General features: G+C 40.9%; 1 protein-coding gene across 1 annotated transcript in view; it reads right to left on the minus strand.

Moving 5' to 3' along the window:
• Positions 1-3,568: 3,568 nt before the first annotated feature.
• DTNB (dystrobrevin, beta) overlaps positions 3,569-12,671 on the minus strand; it is a gene marked incomplete at its 3' end in the record, with an annotated part of 43,644 nt that continues 34,541 nt past the window's right edge. The window contains exon 7 of the mRNA XM_009706009.1: positions 3,569-3,735. Coding sequence (XP_009704311.1) covers positions 3,569-3,735 — 167 coding nt within the window. The remainder of the gene's footprint in view (positions 3,736-12,671) is intronic.

The raw sequence follows: 12,671 nt of genomic DNA on the forward strand, positions 1-12,671 counted from the left end.
TATTTTTTAAAATCATCATACTATATGATTTATAGTATCAAAAATATTACCAAAGGCACTTCAGAATTTCTGGAAAAAGAACCTTATGAAAATACTTATTATTAATGCTTATTCTGGGTTTTAGGGTTCCAAAACTCTGAAAAAAACACCATATAAGACTGAACTAGATCTGGTTGGACTGAAAACCCAGGAAAAAGACATTTCTTTTTTTATTGTTTCAGAGTACCAGCTAATCTCTGCAGATCTGGTCAGCAGGAGTCTTTGGGTCTTCACTCAAGAAATTATTGTGGACTAAACACACAAGTAGGTCATGCTATTCCAGCTGAAGCTGCACCAAAAGAGTTACGATGCACATTTTGCAGTCACATCTTCCTTTCCAGACACCCAACAGAGTGTTTTCACAACAGTCCGACACTGCTGATGCACGATCAGTTCATAAACAATCACAGCCCTCAAACTGTCTTCTGCAGAGCTGCTCCCCAGCCACGTATCCTTCGTGAAACATTGCGGCTGCTTACTCCCACCTGAGAACTTTGCAATTTTCTGTACTGAACGGCATCTTTTTTGAAAATGTAAGCGATTCAGAATAGACACCTTCAAATTCATGCCCTTTGATGCATGTTCTTCATCTTTCTATCAGGTTCAGCTTCGTCTCTTTACCAGCAGTACTAGTCACCCGGCTAATGAAGGCAGAAGTGTCCTACTGAAGACCGATGTGAAAAAGGCACCTCAGATTCCCTGACCTCTCCAACTAACAGATTTCCTCGTCTGTCGTTTATCTAGCAGTAATACAGTCCAAATCCCAAACTAAGATATATTTTTTAAAATTAAGACTAATTTTCAATTTTCATAAAATTAACACACAAGACTTGCAAAAGTTAAAAAAAAAGATTAAAAGAAAAAATATGTAAGAGACCTCTCTCTCTTAAAAGATCCCTCTTCTACGCTTAGTTTATAGGAGACAACACAGTCTGTAACAGTATTTTATATATCCCAGAATTTTTTAGTCCATTTAAAACACTTTGTTGCTTAAAACCCCCAGCAAATGGTTAAAAAGGCTCAGAAGTAGTTTTCTAGAGCTAGAGCCAGAAATATGACTTTAGATTACAGGAACATAAATGCTCCTTATGATTGCCCTATTGTTTACTGAAATCCCCCAAATGTCTTCATTTTTGTCCTTCATTTCCATCTTTTGTCTTTGCTTCACCTTCAGACAACCTTTAGCCTCTTAATTTCACCTTTCTTTGATTTGGATTCCAACTATGCTGAATAAGCGGAGTAAATATCTCCTCCACTCTTCATGCCTTTTATTCTTTTGGCTCACATCCAGGCATACCTCCATAGTTGCACTATACAAACCTCCTACAAACAGATTTACACAAGCACATCTTTAAAAGTCTGCCTTCCATTTCACCTACTGCTGCAATTTCTTACTGGTATGAGTTACATCTTGTTTCTGTTCTCTCCTATGAGGACAGCCTGAGAGAGTTGGGGGTGTTTGGCCTGGAGAAGAGAAGGCTCCAGGCAGAGCTCAGAGCAGCCTTCCAGTACCTAAAGGGGCTGACAAGAAAGGTGGGGAGGGACTTTTGACAGGGGCAGGGAGCGATGGGACAAGGGGTGATGGCTTTAAACTGGAAGAGGGGAGATTTAGATGAGATATGAGGAAGAAATTCTTCCCAGTGAGGGTGGTGAGGCAGTGGCAGAGGTTGCCCAGAGAAGCTGTGGCTGCCCCATCCCTGGAAGTGTTCAAGGCCAGGTTGGATGGGGCTGTGAGCAACCTGGTCTGGTGGAAGGTGTCCCTGCCCATGGCAGGGGGGTTGGAATGAGATGGGCTTTAAGGTCCCTTCCAACCCAAATCATTCAATGATTTGATGATTCTGTACAGAACAGCCAAATTTGCTGCCACTAAAATTCCTTCTACAGACTTCTGGACCAATTGTTTTTATGTTTCAATGTTTTCATTAGATAAGATATTAAAATCTAGTCTCTTTCAAGGTTCCCAACTATCATTATTTTCTTTCATACATTCTTTCCTTTGTTCTGTAAAAACAGTGTTTCCCAGTATCTTCTACTGTTTCCAGTAATTTTCTACTTCCAGTTCTGTGCTTTGTTTAGTGTTGTTTCTGTATGCGCAATTCCCTCTCCTCCTCCTACACGAAGAGTACAGAAGGAAACAGTTCCAAAGCCATTACTTGGTCCTGATGGCAGATAACTTGAATTCTTGATCTCCAAAGCAAGGTGTCTGCACCCAGGTTATCTAGCAGGCATGGTTTCCTCGTCTGTGTCTGCTCCTAAACCTGACTTTAGGAGCTGTTTGGGAGAGTGCTGTTTGGTCCATGCTAAAGCTAGGGATCGTCCTGACAGTCCTGCAGTTCAGATCACGCAACAACCTGCACCATCTCATTTACCACAAGAGTGGTAGTCTGAGTATCCTCCTTCTCCGTTTATATAACTTCCCACTCCTCCAATTCACATTATATCTTAAAATCAACTTATTCTGTGCAGCCTAGTAACAATCAAATGCCTCAAAAGTTAACAGTAAAAGAAAACGGGATGACAGATGCACAGATCCTAGTAGCAGGAAGGGGCACAGTCCGTCTAACCTGACTCGCTGCAAACACTGGTCAGAGACTTCGGAAGGAAACATCTACATTAGAGTTAAAGCTACTATTTAGAAACACCTTTGTATTAAAAAAATGCAGACTGGATTTATATATGCTTAAAGGGATAATAATCTACTGTAGTTCACATTAAACATTCCAGAAGTTTATTACCCACATAGTTAAAAAAAGGATTAATATTAAAGTCTGAACTTTCCTATCTTCACCTTCCAACTACTGCATGGTATTAAGCCCCAATTTTCTAAGTTAAACAGTAATACTATAATGACTCTTCCTCATGAAGATAATTACTAATTATAATCCAATCATCATTTGAATTTCTCTTTGACTAAGTAAAAGGTTGGGCTTAATCTTTTGCCATAAAATAGGTTTTTATATCTAAAATTGTCTATTATTTCTTGAGATGTGATTATCATCTAACTGAATGTTATTTCTGATATAATTTCTTTAAGGTTTTTTAGTTAAGAGTTTTCAATGCCTGTATTTACAGTTGTCAGGACAATGACAAAACTGAATTTTTATCTTAAAGAAATACTGTCTTTAAAGATGCCACTCGGATAAAGTTCCTTTCCAAGCAGAGCATTCACAATAACTGCTTTACCCTTCTGGGGAGGCAAGGTATTGCAATCTTTAAGTCTTTTAAACTAGAAGAGAGGAAAATGAGAAAAATAGGATTGATGTGAATAAGGGACGAAAATACCCACGTTAACGCCTCGAGAAGGCCAGTGCTGTCTTGTGCACTTTAAACAGCACTGAATACAATGAGATCATCAATAAATTAACAACATTACTTGTAATAAAAACAGTACAGTTTACCTATTTACACACTTTTGCTATTAGAAAACCTTTAGAAGTCCTATTGTGCAGTTCTACCACAAAAACTTTAACTTTCAGATTAAATTAGTACAGAGGTGGTTGTTTCAGCATGACAAACAAAGGTGAGTTACCCAAGAGGAATGCTCCTTCATCTGATGCTGGTTGCTATGAGGACCATTTGCATGGCCACGCCAAAAACAGTTTTGACAGAGCTGGTAGTTGTGGCACTGCTGGCATCGGTACCGGAAACCCATCATGCTCTCACACCGGCAATACGAACATTCCACGGGATGGAAGACTTGGTGGAGATGGGGAAAGGGTTGGGGGGGGAGAAAAAAGAAAAGTAGTAAGCAAAGTTTAAGAAAACCTTGACCATCACATTTCATTGGAGCTTCCAAAAAACCCCAGGTTCTTAACCACTAAACCAACTCGTTATTCTGGGCAGGTCATGGATTTTGAGTGCAGAGCAGGTCATTTTGGTAAGATGAACCATAACTCTATATGATGATAATGTATCAGTTCCATCTGACAAGTTCAATATTTCTTCTTCAGATTTCTCCCTCCCCAGATACACTCAGACCCCAAAGTCTCTGTGGAAATCCAACAACACTGAGAATACATACAAATGGACAGGGAAAGCAGAAAGGCTATATTCACAGAGGTTAACTTCTGCCTAAGGAGATCGCTTTGCCCTAGAGTTGGCTGAGAGCGCTGTTCACAGAAGAGGCATATTCGGAGCACCACGATGGGCTTCCGCTCTGAATCACCTCTCACCGAGGAGCTTCCCTCGCTCTTCCCCGACTGTGAGATGCCTCTTGTACCTCTATAGCTTAAACTGAAGAAATCCCCAACATATCTCTAAATCTTAACATCTCAAGAATGGGAAAGTTACATAAGGTACGACATGCAGAGTCACCATCGAAAGCAGGCTAAATAAATGCTTTTTCCCTGTTCTTCTACCCATGAACAATCACAGACTTGCTCCATTTAAGTCTTCAGAATAAACAAGAGGAACGTAAGAATGAGGTAGAGGAGGTAACTTACTATGTCAAATGCATCTGAAAAGGTGAGGCACAGGAATTAGAATGGAAGGACGAAGGTGAATTACAGGTGCACATGGTTTAGCATTGCCGTGGGTCTACAGCACAGGTAATTACAGACAGGTAGAAATAACTGTGCCATGGAGAAGACCACAGGAAAAAAAAGCAGCTCGCTGGCCAGTCAGCTGAAGTTCTTCAATATGTCTGTTACGAACTACTGAAAGATGATGCAAAAGCAATAATTGGAAAGAGTCTGAAGTTTTGATCTATGACAAAAATTATAACTTGGCTGTTCTAACTGAGACTTGGTGCAATACTGCAACAAAGTTAACATAGAGAAATACAGCTGCTGCTAGAAGGTTTGGCCAGTTCAAGAGCGCAGAAGTGCCTGCTACCTCAAGAGTGATGCATACACCGCAACTGTTGAAAACACATGGGTAACAATTAAAGCAAAGACAACTTGAGCATTGACCTGGTCAGGAACGCAATGGATAATTAAGTCAAGATGATCAGGTGGATGACACTTTATTGCAGCACACAGCCACACTATATAAAGCAAAGGACTTGATTGTGGTAAGTAATTTCAATATACGAATGCCCAGTGGGAACAGACTGTAGAGGACTTGGTGACTTAACTTTTTTAATAGAAAAGGTAGAGAAAGCAACGAAAAGAAAGACTTCTAGATTTGTATCAAACAGTAGAAAAAAGTGGATTGAAAAAGAAGATGACAAGCGACCTTAAGTTAACATGCTAACAGAGTAATTCTGTGAATTTTTAGGAAGCAGAGGAGAGAACATGACTTCAATGCAGCACATTTCAGTAAACTCATGAGAATTAGTATGTAAGCTTCAAGAAGAAACATTTAAATAGGAAAATTGTCAGTTCCCTAAAAAAGTTATGCTAAAGAAACAAGCATAAACTATCTCAGTGCAGAGAAAAGAGCAGATTGCAGTAAAAGACCAACATGGCTAAAATTTAAGAGCTCCTCAGTAACCTAAAATTCAAAGGAAGTCTACAGAAGTGAAAACTGGGACAAATTATTAATGAAGGTTAAAATATTCAAAGACAAAGTTACAAAAACAGAATGAAAGAAAACTAGCAGGGGATTTAAAAGGGACATTACAAGAATTGTAATTATGATCCTTAGAAGGGTGTGAAATTATACATACATAACTACTGACTTCTCATGTTATTTTAACTTGTAGAATATATACTGGAACAAATAATAAAGCGAAGTACTGCAAGCACCTGAAGAACAACAGAGAAATGAGCCACGCCAAATCAACCTAATGTTTTTCCATGACAGAGTAATTGACCTTGAAAATAGGAAACAGGCATCAAATGGCATCAATTCTTCATTTTACTTTCAGTAATTCGTACAAAATTGGTCTCCGTGATATTCTCATGACAGAGGGAAATACGCAGTAGATGAAAGGACTGTAACTTTAGTGTGAATCTCATTGGAAAAACACCGGGGAGCAGTTAGTTGTCAAAATGGAAAGACCTAATGAGCAAAGGGCTTTATTCCAGGCCATGCACTGGTCAATATTTTTCATAAACATATCAAACAATTATCAAAAATGTCCAATTTGGGGCATCAAATTTCATGGAAGATGTGGGATAATTATATGTACAGGAGAAAGCAATAGAATTGTCTGAACAATATCTAGTAGACATCTTAGCTAGGAGCAGACTGTCAGAAGGTATCATCAAATATGCAAGAGGTACTTACAAAAATAGCAATACATTCTCCAGAGCCAGGGGCCAAAAAACAGGTACTTAAAGGTTTAAACTGCAATAAGAAAAAACTCATGCTAGAACATTAGGAAAAAACTTTCTCAACCTGAGGATAAACACTGATATCACCCCAGCTTCAAGTCCAAAGAGGGGCTGAAACATTTTGATAGGATTTTAAGAAGCAGTAAGGCAAATCTTTCAAGAATGTTTACATACATTCAGTTTTGCCTTTGGAAAGAGAGATAGGTGAAGTCACAGGTTCCCAAAGCTTTCTTTTTGCCCACCTCCCCGCACTATCCTTTCTGCCTGCAGCAGGGCTGCCGTCTCCCGCTAAGCCAGAGCACTGGGGCTCTGCCTTAATGAAAGGCAATATACTGGTACCCGCTGACCGCAGCATGTTCTGCCTACCTCTGCGTGCCTCTTGATCTTGTCTCTTCTTCCACCCCTTTTCAAAAATGTCTGTTACCTTCTCTGACTCTGTGCATTAAGAAGAGATTACTATCGATGGAAAGGGGACAAAAGTATTACAGTGTCCTGAACCAAAGAATCAAAAACTTGAAACTGATATGCTTGATTTAGGAAAGCAATAACAACATTCAGATAAAACACCAGGCAAAATAATAATGGTGACTACGTACTGCAAAAAGCATGCTCTCAAAATGATTGGTAAAGCGAAGATTGGAACAATCAGTATCAGAGATTATTAGATCATGGGCAAGGTTTCTGGCCATCAAGACAGAAGCCAGTGCACTTTTTGGTTTGTCCGTGGGGTTTTGTTGTGGTTTGCGGTGGTTTTGTTTTGTTTTTTCTTTTCCTGAAAGTGACAAAGTTTAGTGATGGAGAGGAAACAAATAAACGAAGTGGAACAGCATGCTTCCTCCCAGTACCAACCTGCTGACTTCCCCTTCTGGGCTTACTGGCTAGTGGTATGTTAAGACCAAATGTAGATAATCACTCTTTTCCCATTTTTTTTTGTTCATTTCTGAATGCCATAAAATACAGTGTTGCAAACCTCATTTCTCTTCTCTCCTGTTCAGATCGCTTTCACAGAATCTTAGAATCGTTATGGTTGGAAGAGACCTCAAAGATCATCAAGTCCAACTGTCTACCCAATGCCACCATGCCCACTAAACCATGTCTTGAAGTGCCACGTCTAAACGTTTTTTGAACACCTCCAGGGATGGTGACTCCACCACCTCCCTGGGCAGCCTGTTCCAATGGTGGACGATTCTAACAGTGAAGAAGTTCTTTCTAATGTCCAGCCTGAACCTCCCCTGGTGCAACTTGAGACCGTTTCCTCTTGTCCTCTCACTAGTTACCGGAGAGAAGAGCCCAACCTCCACCTCGTTACACCCTCCTTTCAGGTAGTTGTAGAGGGCAACCAGGTCTCCCCTCAGCCTCCTCTTCTCCAGACTAAACACCCCAGCTCCCTCAGCTGCTCCTCATAACATTTGTTCTCCAGACCCTTCATCACCTTCGTTGCCCTCTCCAGACCCTTCATCACCTTCGCTGCCCTCCTCTGGACTTGCTCCAGCAGCTCAATGTCCTTCTTTTGGTGAGGGGCACAGAACTCAACACAGCACTCAAGGTGCAGCCTCACCAGCGCAGAGTACAAACGGACGATCACTGCCCTGGTCCTGCTGGCCACACTATTTTTGATACAGACCAGGATGCTGTTGGCCTTCTTGGCCACCTGGGCACACAGCTGGCTCATGTTCAGCTGTTGACCAACACCCCAAGATCCTTCTCTGCCGGGCAGCTTTCCAGCCACTCGTCCCCAAGCCTGTAGCATTGCATGGGGCTGTTGTGATCCAAGTGCAGGACCCGGCGCTTGGCCTTGTTGAACCTCTATACAGTTGGCCTTGGCTAACCACTTCCTCCTGGATAATGGGGGGATAATTTCCATGCTCCCATCTGCATAAATCCAACTAGACTGAAGTTGCTGTGAAGCAGTTAATTGAAAGTGTTTTTACATCACTGATGTGCTCAACTCCAAGTCACAAGCCACCATGACCCTTCCTGCTATGGACTGCAAGAGTCCACCTCATGTCCCAGTCTATTTTTCCTCTCTCCTTCCTACTCTTCCTTTCCTGTCCCTGAAATACTTGTTCTAATCAAAACACTCATGCTTCATTTTCTCTTTCTCAGTGATCTCAATGTTTTTTGTTGTTGACACCACCTCTTTTGAAGGTGTCCCTTTACCCAAGCTCCCTGCCACATATGGGAGTGGGAGTTTTAAGTTTCTCTCCACTTTTCACTGCTTCCAAGTCTTCAGCCATCCCCTTTTCTGGCTGCCAGTACTCCAGATTGAAACTTCCTACAGGTCTTTCTTGAAAGAGAGAACTGGCTCCTTCCTCCCTTCCCCCTGTCAGCAGACCAGTTCCCTATGGAAAGGGCAGGAGAAGGAAGCAGCTACAGAGACTGGACCAGGAATCCAACTCTCCCGCCTGGCTTTTCCTCCTTTTTCTGACTCCTGGTCACGTATCACTATTCAGCAAGTTTGTGCTGTCCTTTTTTTTTTTCTTCAACTGATACAGTCAGTGACTGTAATTGTATTTCAATTCCCTCCCAAGCATTCTGCCTGGTGCTGCAGGACACATCCTTCTACTTCCCATCCCATCGGACCCACCCCAGCATCACTAGCTCTGCTCAGGCTCCTGCATTGCCGAGTATCTCCAAAAGAAATCTCATTGCAAAACTAACCTCACCCATCAAAGCTGTGTCCTCTTCTCCTTTCAACTCTGCCAGCCTCCAAAAATTATTCTCCTGTAACTTTTAACTCTCTACTAAAGCCTTAACAGTCTTTTTGCCATCACTACTCAATTCTTCTATTATCAATCTTCAAGTCACTATTCAAATCTCCTCTTTTCATTCCCATTTCTTCTCTGATCAGGACATGTTAAATTCTTCCAAATGAAAACCGGAACCATGTGATGTGACCTTTCTCCTCTTCTTCCCTCCCCTATCACACAGATACTTCTCATTTGCTCTCTTCTACAAATCCCTAATTTATTCAAAGATCTTCTTGTGCCCCCTTGTGATTTACCTCAGACTCCTCATAGCTTCTTTATTATTATTTTCTTTGGTCTGTTCCCCTTGCTCTCCAGCGTCAAGACATACACACGATTTAGGTTTTCAAATTCCAAGGACAAAAAAAATTTTACCATATTTTCTTCTCCAACCCCAAGTTCCTTTTGTCTCTAAGCTTACTGAATGCATGCTTACTGTCTGATGTTCCTCTCCTTCAGTTCTGGGCTTAAGAAATCCCTCTGCCTCTCTCATTTCCACAAAAGACGTTTGGTCCAAATCCCTTATTACTGTTTTCCACCTAAATTTAGGTATCTTCACTCCACCACCAATCTTTGAGCTGCAAACCCTAAATCCGATCTTCCTCCTTGTCTTGAAATCTCCATATACTGCCCTGGCTCCATGTATTTATCTTTTATCTTATATTTTGACTGCTGATGCCAAAAGAGAGTCTTTGCTCTGTCTGGACAATGCCCTTCCCATAAGGGTATATGATTAGGGCTTCCAAAATATGACAGTAATATAACTGACAGACTGTTAAAATGCAATTATGTAGAAGAGTTTTAGAGGAAAATTGTGGATCCGTATTTTGGACATGTTTCAAATTACCCTAATTTTAAAGATACATGAGAGAGTTGAGAGATGCAGGACTGAATGGTCAGAGACTGGTCTGGAACTGAGAAGCATATCTGACCTGTCTGCTTACAGGTGACAGTATTTCTGTAGGAAGAACAGTATAAATAACAAAATGTAGATAGAACTAACCAGGGGAAAAGAACAGAGCCTTTATTAAACTGCATGGGAGAACTTCCCAAAGACATTAAAAAAACTAGCAGGTAAAGGAAAATGAAAATGTGACAGCTGCAAAATACAAGAAAAGAAATCAAAGAGGAGATAATAAAAGTAGAAAGCTAAAGCATGATGAAGATGTAATAATTCAACATTTTCACATAACAATGTTTCAGGGAAAACCTGGAAAAAACCCCACTGTTCAAAATTGTGGCTAAGACAGAATTAATGTTGGAGGAGAAATGCTTTGAAGAACTTGCCATGACTATAAATACAAACTTTTATTATACTATTCTTTTACATGTGGTACTCACAGCTGCATCTATAAACAAGACATACTGCTACAAGACTTTGCTCTGTGCTAGTGGACACAGGCCAGCAATATTGATGTGTACATCCACAACTTCTGAATTCTATTACTCCATTGTAAAATGCATACAAATGATACTGTTAGCTATGAAATAATTTCAAAAAAAAAACCACCCACAAAAAGCCTGTTACTCCAAATACCACATTCCTTATAAAGCTGTATGTAATTTTACTATAAAAATTGTGTCTAGTATAACGTACATGCCAAGCTCCAGGTTTCAACTCTGACTTTCAGATTTTTCCATGGAAACTATTTGAGTGAGTGGAAAGAGAACTCTTCCAGGAGATTCATGTCCTTAGCTAAAATCCATGGATAGAAGTCTACTTAGGTGACAGTCAGAGTAGGATTCTCTCCCTATGACTAAAGCAGGAACCTGACCTTCTTCATCTAAATTCACAGTTGTGAATACACCCAAATACTTTTTGGTCCTGCATTCTGCTGCCAAATCTCTACACAAAAGCTAATCTCTGGGAGGAAACACATTCTGCTCCGCTCATTGCAGTGGAACACTGCTTTACAGCCTGTGATCTATGGACCACGTGGACCTGATGGACTACTTCCACGGCATCAGCAGCTTACGATGAACAGAAGCAATCTGGCATCTGCTATACAGCAGCCTGTGTAGAAGAACCTTTTAAAATAATCTACATTCCACTGCAAAGCTTAGGGACCAGCAAAACAGAGTAAGACTGAAATGCACTACAGAATTTGTATCCAGAAAAGAAATGATGGGCTTAAAAACTTCCAGAATATCACCAGTGGGACACACTCCAAGGTGCCAAATCAGACGATGGCTCTAACCAGGCCACGGAAAAAGACAAGTGTATTGCAAGACCCAGCCTAAGTTATAGCTTAACATCTTCCTGTTCTCTGTAAAAATGCTACACAGAATTACCGACTTATGCTACCCAAGTTACCACAGACAGGAATTAACATACCAGGGTAGCATGGACTGAAATATCTTTGCAGAGGCTTCTTTTTGAAACGTGCTTTCGGATACTTGTTATCACTACTATGTACAAGTGACACTTTGCCTCTTAGAGGGGCATCAGTCTTCCTAATTATAATGATGCCTACAGCAGTCTCTAGCTTCCTTTCCCTTTCGATAAAGCAATCATCTGGAGAATCTAAATAGTTTACAGCTGGTCTTTAAGGGCAAGAGTTCACAATCAGAAGAGTCTTCCTTAATGACAACTTACAACTCAGGCGCTGCAGGAAATCACCGATTGCTGGTACAGAAAATTTTAACACTACTTTTTTCTTATTAAGCCTTTTGTTTACCTACTGACAACCCAAGGACAACGCAGACCTCCATGAAAACATCCAGATTCCCTAAAGCAAAAACTGAAAAAAATTTTGGCTCCTGAGTAATCATAAAAACATTGTCACAAAATGACAATAAGGAAAAAAGGAAGATAGTTCCTTGGTGGGTGTCAGCGATACATTGAGCAGCAAAGGACAGACTGAATCAAAAGCACGAGTTTCTGACACTGGAACTCCTTCACCACCATCAGGATAATCCTGAAATAACTCTGAGTATGTCTGTAAATTTATATTACATTTCTTAATGGAAGCTAGAATTCACAGAAACCTGGGGAAGCCCAGAAAGAAAGAAAAGTATGAAAACAGGGCAATTCTGCTTCAGGAAAGGCAAAGAAATGGCAGCACAGCCCACTCAGACACTGAAAATAACTGCCCAGCCACTGACCTGCCCATCGGGAAGCCAGGAGGGGAAGGGAGGGAAAGGGAGAGAGATCGGACACAGAGCAGTGAGAGGTGTTGGAGCTCCGCAACAACGGAGTGTCACCTTGGCCAACCTCCACTCACCCTCCCACAAAGGGAATGGTGGTGTAGAGGGAAGTTTAAAGATGGTCCATGTACTTCCACATCCCTGTCAAAACTTCAGCAGATCTGGCATATCTTCCTAGGAAATCACCTTCCTCCTTTCACAAAAGTGTGAAAAAAAACAAAACAAAAAAAGAAAAATGGCATCATCATCGCCGTTCAGTGGAATTTTTAGCTTCGGCCCCCCCTTTTCCCCTTTACCTTCCTCTTTTCACAAAAGCGTGAAAAAACAACAACAACAAAAGAAAAATGGCATCATCATCGCCGTTCAGTGGAATTTTTAGCTTCGGCCCCCCCTTTTCCCCTTTTTTCAAAGGAACACTGAATATGAATTCCACTGCAAGGCTCGATCTTTCCTTATGAAAAGTAAAAGATTTACCCCAGCTAAGGCTACTTAGCAGCTGCTAAACACAAATTTTGTCATT

Source organism: Cariama cristata, unplaced genomic scaffold (genome assembly GCF_000690535.1).
Source record: "Cariama cristata isolate BGI_N322 unplaced genomic scaffold, ASM69053v1 scaffold4718, whole genome shotgun sequence".
NCBI lineage: Eukaryota > Metazoa > Chordata > Aves > Cariamiformes > Cariamidae > Cariama > Cariama cristata.